At 51.7% G+C, this 22,459-nt stretch overlaps 1 protein-coding gene across 1 annotated transcript in view; it reads left to right on the forward strand.

Moving 5' to 3' along the window:
• STARD10 (StAR related lipid transfer domain containing 10) overlaps positions 1-22,459 on the forward strand; it is a 34,206-nt gene that overhangs the window by 11,270 nt on the left and 477 nt on the right. The window contains exons 6-9 of the mRNA XM_063094881.1: positions 18,849-18,996; positions 19,635-19,738; positions 20,425-20,542; positions 22,219-22,271. Coding sequence (XP_062950951.1) covers positions 18,849-18,996; positions 19,635-19,738; positions 20,425-20,542; positions 22,219-22,271 — 423 coding nt within the window. The remainder of the gene's footprint in view (positions 1-18,848; positions 18,997-19,634; positions 19,739-20,424; positions 20,543-22,218; positions 22,272-22,459) is intronic.

Below are 22,459 nucleotides of genomic sequence, written 5' to 3' on the forward strand. Positions count from 1 at the left end.
TGGTGAAGACTTTGGTCTAGGGGCCTCAGTAGCTGCCCACAACACATCTGGCGTTGCTGTGAGGGCCACATTTTGAGGATGGTAGTTCTCTCTTCAGTGGGCTTCTGGAAGTAGGCTGTGTCGTTCGCCTCCCTTGCCTTCCTCTCCCTTCTGCTGTCCTAGAATGTGTGGAGGAACACATTCCTGTTGCAAGGGGTAGGGCACTGGGCTCAGAGAGCCCCCCACCCCCTGCCTGGGACCTGGTCTCAGGTTTAGCTCGGGCATCTTGGCCTCCCACCGGGGCCTGAGATGTCTAACCTTTCCCCTCTGACCCTGTGCCTTTCTGCCTCACTTTGTTTTAATCATTTACAGCTTTGTCCATCTCTTCTCAGGTGATCTTCTGGTTCACCCTTCTTGCCATCCCTTCTCCCCTGTATGATTCTCTGTCTGCACCCTGGCTATCTGACTATTTCTTTCCCTCTGAGTTTCCATGTGTCTTCCCCTCTGAGACTCTCTGCCCACGCCAGAGGACCCTTACCTGTGTCTGAGCCTGAGGAACAGGGAAGGGGAGGGTGGCTGGTATGTTCCAACTTGGTGCTTACTGAGGGCAGCAACAGGTCCTATTCTCTTTGCATCCCCAGTCTCCAGCACAAATAGAGTAGGGATGAAGGAAGGAGGAAGGAAGGCTCGGAGAGCCTGACCTGGGGAAGGCTTAAGGCTGGCAGTGCACAGTGAGGTGGGAGGTGTAGCTTCCCCATTGAGCTGGCTTTCCAGAAGGGAGGGGAGGGGAAGGTCTGAATGGAGTCCAGTACTCCCACCCTCTGTGTCAACAGGGCGGGGCTGCCACCTCCATCTGGCTGGGTTAACGATAAACCCAGCCCAGCCCAGGCCTGGAGTTGGCAGATTTGGGGGCCAGGTTGCCAAAATAGACCCCTTGTGGTCAGATCAGACTTGTCAGGTAGTCTTGCTTGATGGTGGAGAGGACTAGGAAAAACCGGATGATGTCGAAGACTTCTGAGCAGGGCATACACCCTCCCTGGCAGTGAGGACCCCAACTCTCCTTCCTTCTCAGGTTGGAAGTACCGAAGGGCCCTTTGCTATCCCTGTTTTATACACCCCTCCCCCCACACCAGGGTGCAGTCAAGGATATTGAGACCCAGAGAGAGGCAGGAGCCAGCCCAGGGTCACACAGCCAAGTCCCAGCAGAGCCGGGCCTTGAACTCAGATCTCCAGCCTCCCAGCCTAGTCCTCTCTGTTTTACTGTTCTCCCAGTGCTGCCCCCTAACTCTGCTGCCCACAATGGAGAGAGGGTTGGGGCCAGGAGGTGAGCAGAGCCTGGGCCAGGGAGGAGGCTAGGACCTTGGTTATGGGCATCCCGAGGAGCCAGCCCTCCACTCCTAGTCCTCTCAGCACAGCCAGATGGAACTCTGGAGATGGACAGAGGCTTCTGAGCTTCCCATCCCCAAGATTCCAGAACTCCCAGGTTCCATGCAGCTAATCCTATTTAAAAGTCCCTGCTCTGAGCCAAGCATTTCTCTCCATCATTTAGTTTACCTTGGGCCAATTCTGGGCAGTAGTGGACCTGTCTTTATGTTACAAACAAAGAGACTGAGGCTGCAGGAGGTGATATCACTTGCCTGAGGTCACACAGGAGCTGAGGCAAGAGTGGAGCCCAGGCCAGGCTCTCTGCAGAGGCTCACCTAGTTAGTCACCATCATGACCTTTAACCCCATCAACAACTCTTTGAAGGACTGAAGGACGCGGTGTTCTCATCATCCCATTCTTGTTTGATAGATGAAAAGTTGAGGCCCACAGAGGGGCATGGCTTGCCAAGGTTACACAGCAAGTCTTCAGCCAGAGTTCCCAGGGATGATTGGGTCACTCCAGGAGGCTGGGACTCAACTGCAGGTGTTTGTTGAGCTTCTGCGCAACCCCCCCTCCTCTCTCCTGCCCCAGCCTGCTCTGGGCCTGTCCCCGGAGCTGGGACATATAGCTGCCCCCAGACATACCCTGTGCTTACAATCCCAGGGTGGGGTGGGGCTCCACCTATCTGTTTATCTACCTGATTAATTTCCTTCTCCTCATCTCCCTTCCCCCTTCCCCTGTGTCCAGAGGTCCTTGGAAGCCACTGTGTCTTAGGACCCAGCAGTCAGAGCCAGGACAAAGGGGCTGTTGGAGGCCACCTCTACCCTTTACCTCCCTCCTGGCTTCCAGCCTGGCCTGGCCTCGGGCTAATACTGTGCTCTGGATACTGGAGAGTAGAATTCAAGCTCTATCCCAGAGGCAGATGCTGAACATGGATCCTGGGTACAAGGCAGAAGGCAGCTTGGAGCCTGAACTCAGCTCTCTTGATGCCCAGGCCAGGCTTTCCCATGGCACCCGTAGTGGTGTGAGAAATGGGAAACCAGGAGGTTCAGCTAGCCATTCAACCAGGGCCAGCTGGGGTCCAGTCCTGGCTGTGCGGTCTTCTTGCTGTGTGTGTGACCTTAGGCATGTCTCTGCCCCTCTCTGGGCTGTTTGTCCATCTGTGCCACTGGGCACTCCTGGCTCCAAGAGCTTCTGAACTCAGCATCTGGGCTGGGGCCCGTGGGGGAGAGGTGCAGACAACAGATGACATGGTCTGCCCAGCCCTGCCCCATTTCATGTGCTCAGGTTCTCCTGATGCCTGCTGCATGTCGAGCCTTGCGCATGGCTAGCCATGTGAGAGGCAGAGGAGGAAACCTGGACCCTTCCTCAGAGGTTTCCAGACGCTGGTGGAGACAGGATAGACAATTCCAGGTGACCCCTTGCCTGCTGCACAGGCAGAGGCAGGAGTGAGGCCTGGGCCTGCAACAGGAGTGGACTGGGTGGGCAGGGGCCTTGAAGGGTTTAGTGCCGAAGCAGGTGTGAGAGGTCTCTTGGGGGAGTGTGGCTGAGAACCTGAGGTTCCTCTTGCCACAGGAAGCTGGGCAACTGGGGACCTGTCTCCTCTAACTTCCTGTCATGCAGCTCCTCCCCTTCCCCTTTGGAGAAAGCTCCTGCGGCCCCTCCCAGCCCTGTCTTACTTCCCACCTGCCCCCACTCCATGGGCCCCGTGGGTTCTAAGCTTTCAAGCTCAGGTCTGGCCCCCATCAATGCCTTGTTCTCTTCTCCATGAAATGTGGGATCACTCAAGGGTCTCCAAGGGCCCTTTTCATTCTTAACAATTTGCGGGACTCAAAAGGGTTATGAGAGAGGTGGGGGCAGGTGCTTTCTTTATGTCTTCTCACTGAGTCTTTATGGCTGTCCTGTGGGGTAGGTCTCATTAAGCCTATCAAGGAGATGTGGAAACTGAGGCTCAGAACAGGAATTCACCTGTGCAAGGCCAAACAGCTAGAAATGGCTGAAGCTGGATCAGAACCAGGTCCTTGGTCAGCAAGGCTGAGATTGCTCTACTCTTTGGTTATTAGCACTGTTGGGCCCCATCTCTGGGACTCATGGCTCACAATTTATCCTCCTTCCTGGGTCTCCCTGTGCTGTGTCATTGTGTGAGGGCACCCTGGAGGAGACCCAGCTGGGCAAGAGCCCAGTCCTTTCTAGGTGACTTTGGGGATCACTTCACCTTTCTGGGTCAGTGTTCTTATCTGTGGTGGCAGGGGCCGGAGTTGATCTGGTTTTAGGACCTTGGACTGGGTAAGTTCAGGTCCAGACTTGGACTTTGCCCCCTTTGGGACTCAGCTTCACCATCTCTACAGAAAGTTGCTGGGAAGGTGGTTTGTGAGGTTGACCTAACCTTAGGCCAGGGTAGGGGAAACTGTACTGATGGACAGAGTAGTAAGGATGGATGGCTAAGGCCTTGCCAGTCTGTGCCATCAGAGAGGTCTCTAGATGGGGACCCCGAATCCAGGATTAGGCCCTGAGGACCCCTGCTCTGGCTGGCTCTAGCTCTGACTTGACATGAGGGCAACTGAAAGATGTAGCTCCAGAGCTATCCTCAGGGAACAGGCTCCCAGAGAGCATGACCCCAGGTAATCAGTGTCCAGGCTTTAGGGTGGGGGAGCTCAGAGAAGGGAAAAATCAGAGACGGCTGGAGGTGTTAGGGAAGTCTTCCTGCAGGAGGTGCCTGGGTTGGGTTGAGGCTATAGGGGAGAGAGCACAGAATCCAGAGTCCTGGCTCTGTGGCCCCAGGCAAGTAGCCCCTGCCTACGTTTCAGCTTCCTTGTCTGTCACATGTGGGTAGTAGTGCTGCCCTGCCTATCCTTGGGCACTTCATTCATTCATTTGCTCATTCGGTGAACATCCACTGATAGCCTCTCTCTGCCTGGCCCTGTGTTAGAGGGTGGAGGACACAGAGAGGAATCAAACCCAAGCCCTGCCCTCTAGGAGCTTCCAGTTGGGTGCTAAGACAGACACTTGTCACAGGACCTGTGAAAACCCAGAGAAGGCATCTGGATTGACCTTGGGGGTCAGGGAAGGCTTCACAGAGGAAGAGTACTCAAGTGATCCCTTTGGAATTGGGTAGAGAATAAAGAGGACAAGGTTGACAGCATCAGGAGCATTCCATACAGAGGAACAGCTGTATAGAGGCCTAGAGACAGGAAACAGGGTAATGCATTTGGAGAAGTGAAGGTGGTTCAGTTTGGGGCTTGGAACTTGGGGGCTAGAGGGGATTTCAGAGCTAGACAAGGCCTTGGGTCATACAGGTCCTGGGGTGCCAGGGGAGGATTTTAGACAAGGGGAGTGGTAAGAGGGTGCTGTTGCTGTATTTGTCTGGGCAGATGTGCTGAGGCCTACACTAAAGCAGGGGTTTGGGGAATGGAGCAAAGGATAGTAACCAGAGCAAATTAGGAGGGATAATAGATGGGATTTGTGGTTATAGCATAACTCTGCAATGTGCAAACGGTGAAGTGCTGTGCAGGCTGGGGTGTAAGATGGTATGGATATGCAGCCCCCTGGCACCTGCCCTGGGACTAAGGAACCGTTATGTATGGGATTGTGTGTGTGTGTGTGGGTGCCTCCAGTCTGCGTTCCTGTTGGAACTAGAGGAGCCCTCAGCCCCAGGCTGGCTCTGTGGTCTCCACGCCCAGCTCCCCAGGCTCTGGCTTTTAAACTTTAACGAGCCCCAGCTCAATTTCCAGCTGAGAGTCTTTAAAGTTTCAGGAGATGAGAGAAAGGAGGGAGTCCTGGAGACAGATGGGTTTTCTTTCTTCTCCTGCATCTCCACACCTGGCTGGGCCACCTGGAGCCAGCTCTGTAAATGCCACGACCCCAGAGACCTGGCCCTTTGCGGGGATCAGGGGCCTTGGCTGGGCTGGTCTGCTCCAGGTTGTTTCTGAGGAGCCAATGGCTACAGGCCTAGGCCCTAGGTTGCCACGGAGTATAGACAGGGATAGAAACCCTATTCCAGCCCTGACACTTCACCTTTGCCCCTAGCCTGGGCAGATGATCACGCTCTGGCAACAGGTGGGTGGAAAGCAGCTCAGACCAAGTGTCAGGCTGGAGGTGCCCCCACCCCTCTCGGTGCCTCTCTTCATCCCTGCTGGCATGCTCGGGCTGGTCTTGATGCTCTGGGGCCCCTGGAGACTCAGAAACATGGGCAGTGGAGCGTCCCATGCTAAATACAGACTCCTCTTGCCTGTCATTAGAGAGAGCCTGGGGCAGGTGGCACGGGGCAGCTTGAGCTGTTCTCTGGGGCTTTAGCATAACCATTGCCTTCCTGCCTCTCAGCCTGGGCTCTCTGAAGGCAGGTACTTGCCACCTCTGCTGTCTCTCTAAAATCCATTTGTTCTGGGACAGTGAACAATGTCTGCCTCTCCCTGACCCATGGGAAGGAGGGGATGACTGTCATCTCTGGTCCCCCGTGTTATACCTGGGCCATTTAATCTCATCCATTGGAATTTTAGTTTTGGGGTTTTTTTTGCGGGGCGGTAGGGGATGGCTGGCTGGTATGGGGATCTGCACCCATAACCTTGGTGTTACCAACACCACACTCTCCCAATTGAGCTAACTAGTCAGCCCTAATCTCATCCTTTAGGTTTCATGTCACAACTCCCATCTTCCCCCAGTTCTGAGATCCCCTCCACCATCTCCTGGACCCCCCTATCTGTCTTTGGACCCTTCCAGTTTGCCTGGGACCTGGTGCTGGGCCAGGGAGGTAATGAGTGTTGAGGCAAGGCTTGATAGCCAGAGGGGATGGCGTTCCCTTGTGTGTCTCCAGCACGCATGCGTGCATTCATTCATTCATTCAACATACTTATTGAGCACATACTATATGTCAAGCATTGTGTTATATCAAGGAATTTAGCCCAGATGGTGGTTGTGTATTATGAGGCCGGGCTAATGTGATAGGGGTTGAGGATTCTGTGTCTGGGCCTTCGTTTGTGCAGCTGGATTGTGGGTGACTGTGCATGTGATATGGCTCCTAGTTGGGTGGACTCTGAGCCCCTCAGGGGCAGGTACTGGGTTCCCTATCCTCCCCGCTTCCTGCCCAGGTGACAGCCCTGTGGCAGGCACCTGAAAAGGTCAGTAAATCTGTACTGAACATGCATGCGTGTGCCTATGGTTGTGTCTGTGCCCCTGAGTGTGAGACTCTGTGTGTTTCTGTGTCTGGCGTTACTCTGTGTGTGTGAGTCACACCCCCTCACTGCAGAAGCAGAGTTGTCTCTGATCCAATTATGTCTCCTCAGCTGTCTCCTGCAGCTCCCACCCCCTGGCTCAGCTCTGGCTCTGCCACGGTTTTCCTTTCCTGCCTTCATGGAAGCCTTCTGTCCTCGCCCTGGGCCTGTCTCAGGGTCTCAAGATCCCCCCTTGAATTGTGTGTTCTATCCCTGTCTCTGTTCCTCTCTCTCTTGTTGGTTATGGCCTCTGTCCTTAATGTCTCTATTTGTCCCTTTCCTCCATTTTTTTCCTGTCCCAGATATTTATTAATTTAATAAACCTCTTCTCATGCATCCCACTCCCTCTTCCAGCCACTGTGCTGGTGCTGGGGACCTGGAGAGGGATCAGATCTGGGCCCTGCTCTCAAGAGACTCAAGGCCTGGTGGGGAGATATCCTTTGTGAGCAGTGCTGGGACAGAGACCTACCCTCAGGCTGAGGGGGCCAGTGGCTGCCAGTGTGGTGGGGGAAAGAAAGGGGGCTTCACCTGGAGGATGTGTTTGAGTGGGGCCTTGGGAGCCCAGCAGAAGTCAGGCAGCAATGTGAGAAGGTCAGTCTGGTGAGGTAGGCTCCCCAGTTGCAGGGGGTAGGGCTAAGGGTGAGGGAGAGTGGAGGCAGAGCCAGAGCGGGAAGGACGTTTTGGAGTTTGGGTTTTGTGCTGAGAGAGACAGACAGACAGTAGAGGCTATCAAACTGGGCAGTGTCATTATCAGCTGTGGGTTTTAGAAACCTCCCTGGCTGCAGGGGACAGATTGGTCTGGAAGCCAGGGTACCAGAGAAGAGGGTGTGGCTGCAGGGATACAAGCAAGGGTGGTCATGGCTGAATTGCATCCAAGGTGTGGAGTTGGCTGGAAGGTGAAACCGAGAGAGTAAGGGACGAGTGCAGAACCATGCCCAAGTTCTGGGAACAGGAGGGATTGGGAGGAATGGGCACTGGGGGAAGATGCTATGACAGTGCTGGATGTGGAGGCCTGTGGGCTGTCCAAGGGTGATGCCCAAGAGACTGTTGAAGATGAAGTCTGGAGCTTTACTAGGGAGCTTTGAGGGGCATCAGTCCACTGGTGGTCCCTAAAGCCCTGGGAGGTATTAAACCTTTTGTCTTTGTTTGTCTTGACGTTTGTATGTCAGCCCTGGCCTCTGTCTCGTCTCACTGGTCACCCCCCCACCCCTTTTCTCCTAGGCCCATACACTCTTTGCTTCTCTTTCTGGGTTCTCCCTTCTCTGTCTGGCTCCCCCTCCTCCCCCAGGATAGGAATGGAGTTGTGGGAGATACAGAGCAGGAGGTCAGCCTCTAGATGTCAGAACAGGATGTTCATCCTGACTGCAGTGAGCTGGGGGCTGCTGCTCAGGAGCCTAGGGTGGGAGTAGGGGTCCAGGGAGGCTGCTGGAGACTAGGGGGAGGGAGGGGGAAAGGAGGCAGAGCAGGGATGAGTCACTCAGCCCTGGATGGAGAGCAGCAGACAAGGGCCCAGCTCAGAGCTCTGTCTAGGGGAGACGTGGCAGCATCTCTACTGTCCACCACAGTCTTGGGGGGCCCACTTTCGGGGAGAAGATGGGTTGGGGGTAGCTGCTGCCAGACCCACTCCTCTTCGGATGAGAGGGCCACAGGGATTGTCTGGTCATTTTGCAGGTGGGATTACTGAGCCCAAAGGTGGGGGAAGGAAACCCTGCAGGCCCAACATCCCCTCCCCATTCTACACACACTCCCAAAATCTCCAGCCCCTAGCCTGGACCCCTCAGGGACAGTCCTCATGTGGCCAGGTGCTGGCCCACCTGGGATTCCTTGGGTCCTACACAGAACAGAGCTTGGTTCTTGGAGAACAGTCTCAGGTGGACTTTGGGTCACACTGGATTCCAGGCTGGTTCCTCCACTTCACTTTTCTGAACCACTGTTTGCCAGTGGGCATCCTCTTCCCTCCTCCCAGGGAATTGAGACAATGGAATGAGGTGAATTTGCAAAGCCCCCAGCACAGAGCAGGCACAGAGTTGGCCCTCCATTAACATTTGCTAAATGGTTGAATGAGTGAACAGCCTGAGCGACCCAAGGGACAGCTCCATATCCCACCTCCATCCTCATTCACTGGGATTACCTCCTGGAACTGCATGGGCCCTCTCCTTCTCCCAGCTGGTCCAGGCCATTTCTAGTTTCCAGGCACGTGCCATCACCTCTGCCAGAAGCCTCTTCCTCTTCTTTTCATCTGGGTGCCATCTGCCTTTCTGGTCATCCTTTAGTACCCAGCTTATATGCCTCTTCCTGTACCTTTATCTCAGCTTCCTTCCCTGACCCAACAGGTTGTCATTGCCCGTGCCATGCACCCCCCTCCCCACCCCAGCCCCCACCCACCAGCCCAAGGGTGGGAGGCCCCCTGTGGCTCCCACTCCCAGCACAGCACCAGGCCAGCCTCAGATGGGGCTTGGTAGCAGTAAGCTCAGCCAGACGATGCGGAGCATTTCCTAGTTAACTCAGCATCAGCACAGGCAGCCTCAGGCCCAACTTGGCCGAGTCCAGGTTTTCAGTTCCAGGGAACAAGTTACTTTGGGGTTCTGGATGACACATTTTGTTGTTGTTTTTTTTTTGGTGGCTGGCCAATACAGGGATCCAAACCTTTGATCTTGGAGTTATAGGCTGCTCTCTAACCAACTGAGCTAACTGGCCAACCCCTGGACAACATTTTTAGTTAGGAAAAGTGTTTTTGTATCTTGTATAAACTATATGGTAGCAACAGTAACAAGAATCCAAAAATGAGAAATAAGGGGCTGGCCAGTTAGCTCAGTTGCTTGTAACACCAAGGTCAAGAGTTCAGATCGCCATACCGTCCAGCTACCAAAAAAAAAAAAAAAAAAAAAAGCAAAAATGAGAAATAAATCATGCAGAGCCTCAGTTCTCTAAGTAGAACTTTTCCTCATTCAAAGGTGTAGTTAATTTACACATGGTTTAAACCATGGCTCGGGTACTAGTTTGTACCCTGTTTTGTTCATTTAACATTGCATCCGTAGAAATTTCTCTTATTGCTACAGAATTATTAATTCAGGAACATTTCCGGCAGCTGCTCACTGCCAGGCCTGGTCTGAAGATGCAGAGCGGGCCCCGCCACTGCCCCTACCCTGGGGGAGCCCGCAGCCCTCAGTGGCTATGCAATAATCACTAGGGTGATATGTCATTCTTGACTGAACCAGGCCTGCTGTGGGTGGTGTTGCAGGTCGTCCTCTAACATAATTTGCTAATTACAAATGCAGTAATGTACTCACAAATATTGTAACAGAGCTTTTTCTTATTTTTTATTTTTTCTTGAGTATAAATTTCTAGTCCTAGGATTTCGGGTACTGAATCAAAAGACACATTGTTGTGATTTTAAAAATATTTACCAAATTGCTTTTCAGAATAGTGCAACCAATTTTTGTTGCCACTAACTGTGTAACAGTTTTACCACATCCTCACAAGCAGTGGATATTTTATATATTTTTGCTAATTTTCTACATATAAATTGGTACCTCAGTACAATTTTAATTTACTTTTCTTTGACTATCAGAGCTATTAAAGATCTTAAAGCAAGTCCCAGAGTCTCCCCTGTCTCTTAGTATTTTTGCGACACCCCCAACCCCTGTACTCCTTTATAAGAGGATGATGGCAGCAATCATTGTCCTCAGGTATGTCCTAGAGACGTGTGAGCATCCGGGGCTTTCAGCACTACACTTCCATCAGAAGTGCACAGAAGCACCGAGCGCTTTGGGCCAAGGCCCCAGCATTCTGAAAGTCAGAGAGGCTCACACAGGCACACCTCCCTGTTGGTTCCCTGTCTCTCCCTCCATTCAAGCCACAGTTCTTTACCAAGCACTTGCTGTATGCCAGGCCTGTGCCAGAAACTGGGGAGGCCAAGATGAACAAGGGGCCATAGCGTTGCAGGCAAACTGATGCCTCATAGTTTGTGCTGATGGGGGAGGTACTAGGGGTGGAGGAGATAAGGAGTGGGCCCCGCAGTCTAATCTGACGAATTTAGGGACAGAGCAAACTGCCTGGATAGGAGACGGCCAAGGTGAAGTTTGGAGACACAATAGGAAAAGAGCCAGTGAGGGAAAATCATGTTGGGCAGACCTGGAGAAGGAACTGCCTTGGTAACCCTCATGGCAGGACTGATCTGACCTCTCTCCCCACTTTTCCCCTGCTTCCTCATGTCAGTGCCTTGCAGCAGCTCTTGGGATTTTTTGGTGGGGGGCATAAGGGGAAGGGTCTTGGGGGTCTCCATTCTGGAGGTCCCAGAAACCTAGAGGCAAGGGGCATGTATTCTATCAGCTTGGCCTGATGCTGGCCAAGTGGAGAGCCCCGGGAGGAGAAGCAGGAGCAGAGGGCAGAGGGCCCACGGGCGCTGAGCCTCTGACCCGCTTTGTGCCCTAGGCCAGTCTTTGCATCCTCAGAGCCTCTTCTTCTGGTCCCACACAGTGAAGGCAGGGCCTGGTTATGGGCCGTGAGAGTGGAGAGGGTGCATGGCCCTGGTGTAAGAGGGCTGCCCGCCCCCTCCCTGTCCACCCACCCTGTGAAGGGATCTTGGCATTTTTTATTTTTTTTAAAACTTTTTCCTCGTTGTCCCTGTGTATCCTGTCCTTTGGGGATTAGCAGGAAGCTGCTCCCTTGGAGTGGGCCTGAGAAGTCAGGGAAAGCTGCTGGGGCCTGGGGCCGGAGGAGGGGCAGAGGCTGCTGAGGGCTTTATGTACAAGTCTCATGGAATCCCCACAGTGCCACTATGAGGGGAGGATTATCCCTATTTGACAGTTGAAGATACTGGGACTCAGAGCTCCAGTCCTTTGCCCAAGCCAAGGCCACAGAGCCAGGACATGGCAGGTCAGAAGCCTGTCTGACGCTGACAGCTCAGAGCTGCTGTGTAAACTGTGATCCTGCAGAGCCCGACTGGGTCTGGTGGGGCAATGTTATGGCTAAAGGGTTCTCAGAGGGGCCTCCAGCCCCAGTGCTGGGTTTCAGAAAGGCAGGGCCCTGCCTTTGAGCCGAGTGAGGTCTGGGGATTGAGTCAGGAATTATCTTTGTTCAGAGTAAGAATCTGTGAGCTCCGTCTTCCTGGTCAGCAAGCCCTTCTGAAACCAGTGAGCGCTGCATCATAACCATCAATTAACTAAGACAGCCTCCAGTTGCCACTGTGTTTTGTTTTAGCTGGTCAGCCCTGCCCCTCGATGAAGGTAGCAGAAAGGCCCGACGCTTTGGGGTCAGGCACACCTGGACCCTGGTTCTCTGCTCTGCTGTGTGGCCTTGGCTAATCATTGCACCTCTCTAGGCCTCCGTTTCAGCATCTGTAAAATGGGGATGATGAGTCCCACTGGAGTGCTGGGAGGGTAAGAGATGATGTCTACCAAGGACACAGCTTGGCACCCTGGGCAGCTGGCAGAGGCAATTTGACCTAAATTTCATCCCAGCGGGGTCTGTGGTCCAGGTGCTGGTCTTCCTTTTTAGGATGATGAATTGGTTAGTGATTTAGAGTACATGGTAATGGTTATTGAGGTTGGTGCTACTGCTCGGGGCTGTGATTTATTTGATACTTTGTGCCCCGCCCCCCCCCAGCCAGGAACTCTTCCTCTCACTTGAGTATAGTTTTGTCGGGAAAGGGTGATTTGCTTAACAGTTATTCCCTTTACAAAACTGCTGAAACGCAATGTGTTGAAAAGTTGGCATAGCCTGTGGGATATTTCAGAGCCCAAATGAACCCCTTACTCTTCTGGGCCTCAGTATCCCCAGTGGTAACCTGAAGAGTGGTGATTGAAGAGATCATCTCCTGGGTTCCTAGGACTTTGGGATAATCCATGTGCCCCACATATCCCATGGGCAAGGATATTGGAGACCTGCTGTATGAGGTCTTAGGGAGAAAGCTGAAGAGACCTGGGTCTACCTGTCTGTGTGTCCATTTGCTTTCAAGGCCAGGACACAGCCCTATGGCTCTTAGGAGATACTGCTGCCTCTCCGCCGACCACTTCCCTCCCTCCGATGGAGATTCCTCCTTCTCTCTCTTTTTTTTAATTTCTTTTTTATTTTAACTTCTCAGTATACATGGTAGTTGATTTTCTTGTCCCTTTACCCATTTTCCTCTTTCCCCCTTCTCTCTCTCTCCTTCCCTCCCAACTACATCATATCCATTCACTTGTCTTAACAATTCAAGGAATTGTTGTGATTGTTGTCTTCTTCCCCCCCACCATTTATTTGTATATTTATTTATTATTTTTAGTTCCCACGAATAAGTGAGAACATGTGGTATTTCTCTTTCTGTACCTGACTTGTTTCACTTAATATAATTTTCTCTAAGTCCATCCATGTTGTTGCGAATGGTAGTATTTCATTCTTTTTTATAACGGAGTAGTATTCCGTTGTGTAGACATACCACAGTTTCCTTATCCACTCATCTGATGATGGACATGTGGGCTGGTTCCTATTCTTGGCTATTGTAAATAGTGCTGCATTAAACATGGGAGTTTAGGTGTCCCTTTGGCATGATGATTTCCATTCCTCTGGGTATATTCCCAGCAGTGGAATAGCTGGGTCGTGTGGTAGGTCTTTCCGTAATTGTTTGAGGAACCTCCATACCATTTTCCATAAAAGCTGCACCATTTTGCAGTTCCACCAACAGTGTGTGAGAGTTCCTTTTTCTCTGCAACCTTGCCAGCATTTATCATTCTGTTTTTTGGATCTTAGCCATCCTAACTAGAGTGAGATAGTATCTCAAAGTGGTTTTGATTTGCATTTCCCAAATGCTGAGTGATGTTGAGCGTTTTTTCATGTGTCTGTTGGCCATTCGTATATCTTCCTTTGAGAAATGCCTATTCAACTCCTTTGCCCATTCTCTAATGCTGAGCACTGGGAAGGCCTCCCAGACAAGCACAGAGTGAGGGGAGGGACAGAGGGGGTAGGGTGAAACACAGCTTGGGCTTGTTTAAGCCTCCAGGCCTTTGCACTGGCTAGTCCCCCTGCTTGAAATGCTCTTTTCTGCCCTTTCAGTGGCTCAGCACCTTTTCCTTTTGGGCTCAGTCGTGCTCTGTCCCCACAGTTCCTGTGTGTCCCCCTCTCCTCCCAAGCCTGCTTATTTTATATTGCAATTTTGTGTCCCTGTCTCACTTACTACTCCCCTTCGCAGGGCCTCTTTGGGGCAGGCCCAGATCTGGTTTGCCTCTGGTTCCGCACTGCCCAGTTGCAGGCCTGGCACACAGCAGGCTTCAGAAAGTGGTGGATGGATGAATAAAAGGGCAGGGTGGGGCGGGGACCAGGGTGAGGCCAGAGAGGCACCCAGGGCACAAAATATAAGAAGGTGTGTGCAAATGCGACCTAGTCCTGGCTGTGTGGAAGAGCCAATGGCTATGCATGGAAGCCTGTTGGAGTAATGCCAGCTACTATTTTTTGAGCATTTACTATATGCCAGGCATATTACATACACTATCTTATTTAATCACTACCTTCCCATGAGATAGGTACTATTATTATCCCCATTTTCATGAGAGGAAACTAAAACTCATTAAGAGTTAAATCTTGTGCCCAAGGGGAAGAGCTGGGATTGGGACCAAGGATTGCCAGCCTCAAAGCCTGCATGAGTCTCCCCTGATGGTCTTCCTTTCTTGTTCAGTCCCTTCTGATTGGCTCTGTGGGTCTTGGGGTGCTGGAGAGGGCAATCCCAGTTCTCCACTTCATGGGGTTTGGTGAGAGTGGAGTGCCAGGGATACAGCCTGTAGTTTCTTTGGTGTCACTTATTCCCTTTGGGCCTCAGTTTTCTGAGCTGTAAAATGTCTGAATATCAGGCTCCCTGTTGTAACCAAGCTTTCAAGTCTTCTTTGTAGCCTATCATGGCTCTTTGGCAACCCCTTTTTAGTTTCAGTTTCTAGGGGGGAGCTCCAGCGTCCAGCCGAGATGAGTGACTCACCCAGGGCCCAGTGGCCGTGGGTTCTTGTTACGCACCTGCCCACTAGGTGCCATCCAGTGACTCAGCCCTACCCCATCACCTGTCCCTCCTTAAGCCTCTTAGAATTACACCTTGTGGGGTGTGGGGCCTGCCCCCCACAGTGTCAGGAACAAAGCTGGATGTAATTTCCCCTGCTTGGTGCTGCCACCTGGGGACTGTGGAAAGGGCCTGGGTGGGGAGTCAGGCCTGCCGGAGTGGGCTGGAGATACTTGTGACCACTTACCTGACCTGGCCACCTGGCCTGCCTCAGTTTCCTTGCCTGCACCACCACAGCCAGAGTTCTCACCCTCCTAGCAGGGCCCTGCTGCAAGCCTTTCTCTACAAGAATCTGCCACCAGCCTGGGAAACCTTTGAAGTTTGCTTCTTTATCTTAAAGATAAAGTGCCATTCAGAGTCTACACTTGACTGGGCACCTGGTCTGTCTTGTGGCTCTGAGTGCTCCTTCCACTGCCTACTGTAACAGAGGTGGCCTTTGGGCTTTACCTCTACAGCAGCCCTGATCCAGGTGTCTCTGGAAGGAGGATGGCACTGTCTGGGCAGTGCGAGCCCCTTCCCAATGTGCAGCGAGTGGGTGCAGCTGGGCCCTGCGGGTACTTAGTCTGGCCCAAGGGAAGACACAGTCCCAGGATACTAACCTATGAAGCAGAGTTTTGTTGTCACGGCCCCCCATACACTCACTGTCCAGGATAACATGTTTGAGGACTTGCAAAGCCAAAACAGCTCCCAAACTTGGATTTAGACAAATTCTGGTTTCCTCAGAAGCCACACTTGAGTGTTCCATGGTGGTTAAGAGTACAGGAAAATCCGGTCTTAAGTCCCTGCTCCGCTGTTTTCTTTGCTGTATGATCTGGGCAAGTTGCTTAATCTCCTGAGCTTCAGTTGTCTATCTTGCAGCACAGGAATGACAGTGGCCATCCCATGAGCTTGGGCTGAAGGGTGAGTGTGTCTGAATGTCTGGTGTAGCACCTGGACCTGCATGTGGCTGCTCAACAGTTTGTTTGCACTTGATCTTAGCCAAAAGGCCGAGAAGCGATCAACAGTTTGTTTGGATGCTAATGATGATGCTGGATCTGGCCTGTGCTGTCTTCTCCAACCCCCTTTCCCACCGTCACATCCCTCCAGGCACTTTGTTCAATTACTCAGTCATTCATTCACTCATGTCTTGTTAGTCTCCTTCAGTCTGGTATAGTTCCCGAGACTTCCCTCAACTTTCACGATCCTGACACTAATAGGCCAGTTATTTTGTAAAATGTCCCTCATTTGGGGTTTGTCTAATGTTTCCCTATGATTAGATTTATGTTGTGCATCTTTGGTAGAGATATCACGTAAGAGCTGACTCTTATTTTTATGGCATCCTATCAGGCAACAGCTGGTTGTAGCTTGTCCTGTTATTAATGGTATTTACTTTGATCACTTGATTAAGTTGGTATCTTCCAGGCTTCTCTACTATGCAGTTACTTATTTTTCCTTTGTAATTAATAAGAATTTGATGGGAAGTTACTTTGAAACTATGTAAATACTCCATTCCTCATCAAACATTCCATTTATTTATTTATTTATTCATACCTGTATATGCTTTGGTTTCCTATTTTAGTCAATGGACTGTAATCTGTTACTGTCATTATTTATTTTAATATACAGTTTGTCCCAGATTTAGCCCATGGTAGGGTGACCAACGATCCTAGTTTACCTGGGACTGAGGAGCTTCCCAGGATGTGAGACTTTCGGTGGTAAAACTGGGAAAGTCCCGAGTAAACCCTGATGAGTTTGTCATTCCACTTGTGGGAGTCCTTCACGCTGGCTCCTGTGTCTGTTGGACAAGGTCTCTATCATTCTTTGACTGGTTCTTTACTTTCTGGCACAGTGAGGCTCACTGTATACTTCATCTGACCCAGCCCTTGAATCTTCCATTTCTCCAAGAAGACCTGGAAACCAGGGACTTTTTGAGTATTAAGCTATAGCACACCATGGGAACTCGAGCTAGACAGAACTCATTCAGCTCCACAGGCCACAATCTGGCCTGCCTCTGTGCCAGGGCCACTGGGCAAACACCTACCTCTGAGACCAAGTTTCTCCATGAAGCCCGATCCCCCACCACCACCACAGAGCTGATCTACTCCTCTGTGCCCCCGCTGGGCACTTTAGGGCACCTGCCCATTTCCAAATTGGGATCCTCCTTCAACTGGGAGCCTCTCAAGGACAGACCTCAGATTCATCTCTGACTCTTCTGGGCTTAGGACAGGGCTGGACCTCAGGACTCCTAGTTAAATGATTGGATCTAGTTGTACCTCCTCATGGAGAGGAAAAGCAAACAGGGCAGAGAGGGAAGGTGACTTGTTCTGGGTCACACAATGAACATTTGCAGGCTGGAATCTAACCTTGAACTTCTGTGTTCTTAATTCTAAAATGTGGCTAATTCCTCAGCATTGCTGTAAGAGTAAAATGAGGTAATGTGTATAAGGCACTTAATATGGTACCTGACATGTAGTAAGTACACCTCTCAGTATATCTGGGGGATCTTTTTATTTAAAAATTTTTGATTATGCAGAAGCAATACTATACCATTTTGGGGGGGTGCGGGGAGGGTAAGGGCTGCTGGCCTGTATGGGGATCCAAACCCTTGACCTTAATGTTATCAATACTGTGCCCTTAACCAGCTGAGATAACTGGCCAGCCCTATACATTTTAGAAAATTAGAAATACAGACAAGCAAAGAGAAAAATAAAACCATCATATTTTTTATCATTTAGAGATTGCCACTGTTAACATCTAAGTGATGTGCTGCCTGAGACTTTTCTATGCATATATATATATATTTTTTTTTTCCCCAAATGAAATTATACGGTGCCTTCAATTTTGTAACCTGCTTTTTTTTTTTCAGGCAGAAACCTCCACCATTTTGTTTCCATAAATTTTTAGTGGATCTAATACTCAGACCATGTTCACATTTCTCCAGTTGTCTCAAAAATGTCCTTTATAGCTGGTGTGTCCAAATCACTATGCAATCTGGAATCATACTTTTCATGTGGTTGTTGTGTCCTATAAGTCTCTCAGTCTAGCCCAGTCCCTTTATTATGACATTGACCTGTAGAAGAGATGGGGTCAATAGTCTGGCAGAATGTCTCACATCTGGCTCTGTCTGGTTGTATTCTCATGGTGTCACTTAGGTTGTTCCTCTGTCCTCCAAAGTTATATCTTGGGCTTGATGAGTTTCTTGGTGCCTAGGATACCCACCAGGTGTTGGTATGTCCTTCCTGTGGCATTCCATCACCAGTGTTGCCAAGGCCTTTCCTGGAATGAGGGGGATGGCAGTGTGACCCCCTCCCTCATGTGGTTGCATGTAGCCCCTTGTGATTAGAAAGTAATATTGTATGGGTTCCCTTGGGACTGTCTCAATGCCAGTTCTGGGAGACCTGTTAAACCTATATAAGAAAACTTGTCCATTTGCTGAGGGGAACTTGACCTTGAGGTCTAGGCTCTTGGGTGAAAAAAAACCCCACAGAACAAGGATATTGCCTGGGTTCCATCTTGCTGATTGCAAATCTAGGGAAACCTGGTTCTGTTTTTGCTTGCTTTCCAGACATGTGATCTGGGTTAAATCATAGCTCTGTTACTTACCAGCTGGGTGACCTTGGGCAAATCACTCAACCTCTTTGAGCCTCAAGTTCCTCCTTGGATTTCCTGTCTGGCAGAGTTGTTGGGAAGGTTAAAAAAAAGAAGGTATGCTCAGCTGTTTTCTTCCCACGATGGAAAGCTCTTTGGTGGCAAGGCTAATAAACAGTAAGAAATCCAAAGATGTTTGTTGACTGAAAAAAAACCCACACACACAAAAAGGAGGACAAGTGGTATGACCAGGTGATAAATACCATGGGAGGAAAGAAATCATCCATTTAGGCATTTATTTTTTCATTTATGCTTTCATTGCATTTAACATGTGCCCATACCAGACTCCTTGCTGAATCAACCGTGAGCATCTGCTTACAAGGAGCTCACAGGGGTCTTGGAGGGCACAGACATAGAGACTCAGTGTGCAGGAGCTCAGAAGGTCTGGCTGGGAAGGCTTCCTGGAGGAGACTGGGCTGAGATGGGGGAGGTGGTCTCTGGATACAGGTGCTATCTGTCTCCTGGCACAGGTGGCTTCTGGGAGAGCTAGACAGGGCTTGTGGCAAGAAGTGAGTCCATGCTGGCTTCAGAGGCCCCTGGTCCTCCCTGTCCTCCTCTTCATCCTCCCACCCTTGTCTGTCTGACTTCTGGTCTTCTGGCCAGAGCTCTGAGTCCTGTGTGACCCTGTCAACCCATATGTCTGTCTGCAGTGCCGTATGGAGTGCCGAGATGTGCCAGCTGACACACTCTACGACGTCCTCCACGACATTGAGTACCGAAAGAAGTGGGACAGCAACGTCATTGAGACTTTCGACATCGCCCGCTTGACAGTCAATGCTGACGTGGGCTATTACTCTTGTGAGCAGGCGCAGTCCACTGATCAACAGCCCCTTAGTCTCCACTCTGGCCTCCCACCGAGGCTCCTCCCCCACCTTCCCTCCTTGTGGTCAACTCCCATGGCCAGGCTGCTCAGAGACCTGAGTATTGAGGCATAGTATTGCCCTCCCTGACATCCCTCTGTCCTCCTAGACACAGGCACACACACATGTACACTCACAAACACACATGCACTCACATGTTCACGTATACAATTCCACACACACAAACACAAGCACACTCCATCATGCACAGAGCCCATAGCCATGTACCATGTATTCACAGACACACATGTTCATGCACACACACTCAAAATAATACTCTTTCTCCCCCATACACTTCCATTCACATATACCAACAGGCCAGGCCAGCAAAGTAAGGGCCGTGTAAAGTTGTGAGGAACAGGGATGGCCAGAGATAGTAGGCACAAGGGTTCTGGTCTTGATTCCCTGGTTCTAGCTGTGGGACTGTGGTCCGGATGGGGGACAGGGGGTACCTGTTTGGATAAGGAGGAGCTGGCAGGGGGAACTAGCCATCCCTGTGTCTGTGGCCTCGACCACAACCTCCCTTGAAGGTAGGTGGGCCAGTGGTCTGGCTGAATTGTCCCTTGCCCTCCACAGGGAGATGTCCCAAGCCCCTGAAGAACCGTGATGTCATCACCCTCCGCTCCTGGCTCCCCATGGGCACTGATTATATCATTATGAACTACTCAGTCAAACATCCTGTGAGTCAACCTGCCTTCCCTGCTTGGTGGGCAGGGGAAGTGCCAGGCAGGGCTGGGCTGTAGGTGCCACCATGACTTGCCTGTGACTTCAAGTAGGCATAGGGCCCTCTGGCCCTCAGTTTCCTTCCTGTGCAGTGAGGATAATGGCTTCTGTCTCCCTGCTGGGACTCTCAAGCAGATCGGGAGAGGACAGTGTGGGTGGGATGGGCTGACTTTGGTTGGCTGGGCTTTGGGACAGAGCTGGCCAGGAAAAGGGGAAGCAAGAAGTGAGAGGCAGGGTCCTCTGGCCCTCCCTGAGGCTGGGTCGCCTTGATCTCCCAGGGCAGGGAGGACAAACAGGTACGGCTGGCCTGGGCAAGGGTGAATGTATGTGTGTCTGTGAGTGCCCATGCATGCTTATGAGTCCTGAGTGCAGACTGGGGGCTTTCCCAAGGGATCAGGCAAAGCTTTTTTCAGAGGGGCAAGGATGACCCAGTCTGATTTTTCCCTTTCTCCTCACCTCAGCATCAGGCCTGGCCTGGAGCACATGGCAGGGAATGTGAACTAACTAAGTGTGTGTGTGTGTGTGTGTGTGTGTGTGTGTGTGTGTGTGTGTGTGTGTGTGTGTGTGTGTGTGTGTACACACTCACAAAGACATCTCTTTTTCCCCTACCCAAGTCTCACCTCCCTGTACCTTCCATCCCCAGAAATACCCACCTCGGAAAGATTTGGTCCGAGCTGTGTCCATCCAGACGGGCTACCTCATCCAGAGCACGGGGCCTAAGAGCTGCATCATCACCTACCTGGCCCAGGTGGACCCCAAAGGTGAGGGCTTGGCCCTAGCAGCCTATCATGGGATCCTTCCCTTTCCCACAGAGGGTGGGGCTTTATCTATAGGGATCCAGAAGGGCATCTGTTAGAAGATGTTTTTGAATTTTGGGGCATCTCCATCCAAAACAAGCTTTGAGACTTTACAATGGTCTGAAAAGAATGGGCCAAAGTGGTAGGCACCACTCCAGTGATGAAGTTTGGCACTCTCTTCCTGGGCTGGCCCTCCCCAGGCTCTGTTTTACTCCCCGCTCACTGGCTGCCCCCACTCTGTCTGTCTTGCTGGCTCCCATCCTCTGACCATCCTGGAGACCTCAGCCACTCCCATGGCTTCTGTGGTAGCTGACCACACGTCTCTATCTGCTGAGGTCCTGTGGCTGTCGGGCCTCCTGGACACCTCCCTCAGGAGGCCTTCTAGGCACCTGAGACCCTCTGTGTCCAATGCTGGACTCACCATCTCCTTCCTGACCTGCGCTTCCTCTTAGGTCTCCACTTTCCAGACATCCGTGCCAAGAGCCTGCGGTCATTTGGACCACTCCCTTTTGCTCAGCTCCTACATCCAGTCACTGATTCTTATTGATTCTACCTCCTAAATAGCTCCTGAATCTGTCATTTCTCTCCATCCTAAGCCACCTCGTCGGTCTGTACTAGCCACCAGGAAACTTTCCTAAAACACTATTTCCTCATGACTCTCATCTGCTTACAATTCTCCCGTGACTCTCCATTGCCCTCAGAGTAAAGTCCAAGTCCTCCCCAGTCCCTCTTCACTCCTTACACTTTCCCACCTCCCTGTCCAGACAGCCCTTTCCCGCAGCCTAGATACACTTCTCCTTTCTTACTTATCCCTTCAGGGCTGCTACGGATGTCACCTCCTCTCTCCCTCACACCAAGGGGAGGGGAGTCACTAGCTCCCTGCTCTTTGGGCCCACTCCCCTCTAGCAGGACACTTGGCACACAGTTGGGCCCCCCAGACAGTGAGTTCCTAACTGGGTCCCCAGGGCTGGCCCAGGGTGGGTGTCACAGTGAATGTGGAGTGAGTGAATGAGTGAATGACTAGAGGATAGTGAGCCTTGAGCATCTTTTCCCGGGTATGTCCCAGGCTCCTCCTGGCACCTCACTGAGTGAGTGTGTTGCGTGTCAGAGGCAGAGCAGACACTTGGGAATGAGACAGGGTTAAGAGCTGGGCTACAGATTCCAGGTCAGGTCATGTTGGGGTGCTCAGCCGAGAGGCCTATGTAATCAGGGAGGAGCTTGGAAGGACAGGCAGAGGAGGGGCAGAACATCAGGCCATTCTCAGTAGAGGGGCTAGATATGGGAAGGGTGGCAGTGTGAGTGGAGGGAGGGCCTGCCTGAGTTTTGTGGGTCAGAATTCCAACCCGTGTGTGGCAGCCTGTGGTCACCCAGGACCCTGTGGCTTTCTTCATGCAGCTCTTCAGGGCACAGTAGAGGTGCAATGGGGACAGAGCTGGGCCTGGGAACTGAGGTGGAAAGAAGGATGAGGATGATGAAGTCCTGTAGGACTTGCCCTCCTCGCACCCCTTCCTATGGACAAGAGGGGGGCCTCCCTGGAAGCCCCAGGCAGAGGGAGAGACTGGTGTGTGTTTGTGGTGGGGGCTGGGTCCCTGAGGCTTCTTCCTCCCTCCTCTCCTTACTACCCTTCCCTGCCCTCATAGGCTCCTTACCCAAGTGGGTGGTGAATAAGTCTTCACAGTTCCTGGCTCCCAAGGTGAGTAGCTGTGGAACTTTGGGAGTATGGTGGCTGGGGAAGAGGCCTCTGGGGTGAGAGGGTGGAGTTAAGGATGGAGACTGGGGGCCCGGGGGCAGAGTTACGGCTGAGGGGCGTAGTTATGAAACTGGGGCAAGAGTCTGGATGCTGAGGGCTGAGCCTCTGGAGGGCGCTGGAGGGGACGTGGA

Source organism: Cynocephalus volans, chromosome 4, assembly GCF_027409185.1.
Source record: "Cynocephalus volans isolate mCynVol1 chromosome 4, mCynVol1.pri, whole genome shotgun sequence".
Lineage (NCBI taxonomy): Eukaryota > Metazoa > Chordata > Mammalia > Dermoptera > Cynocephalidae > Cynocephalus > Cynocephalus volans.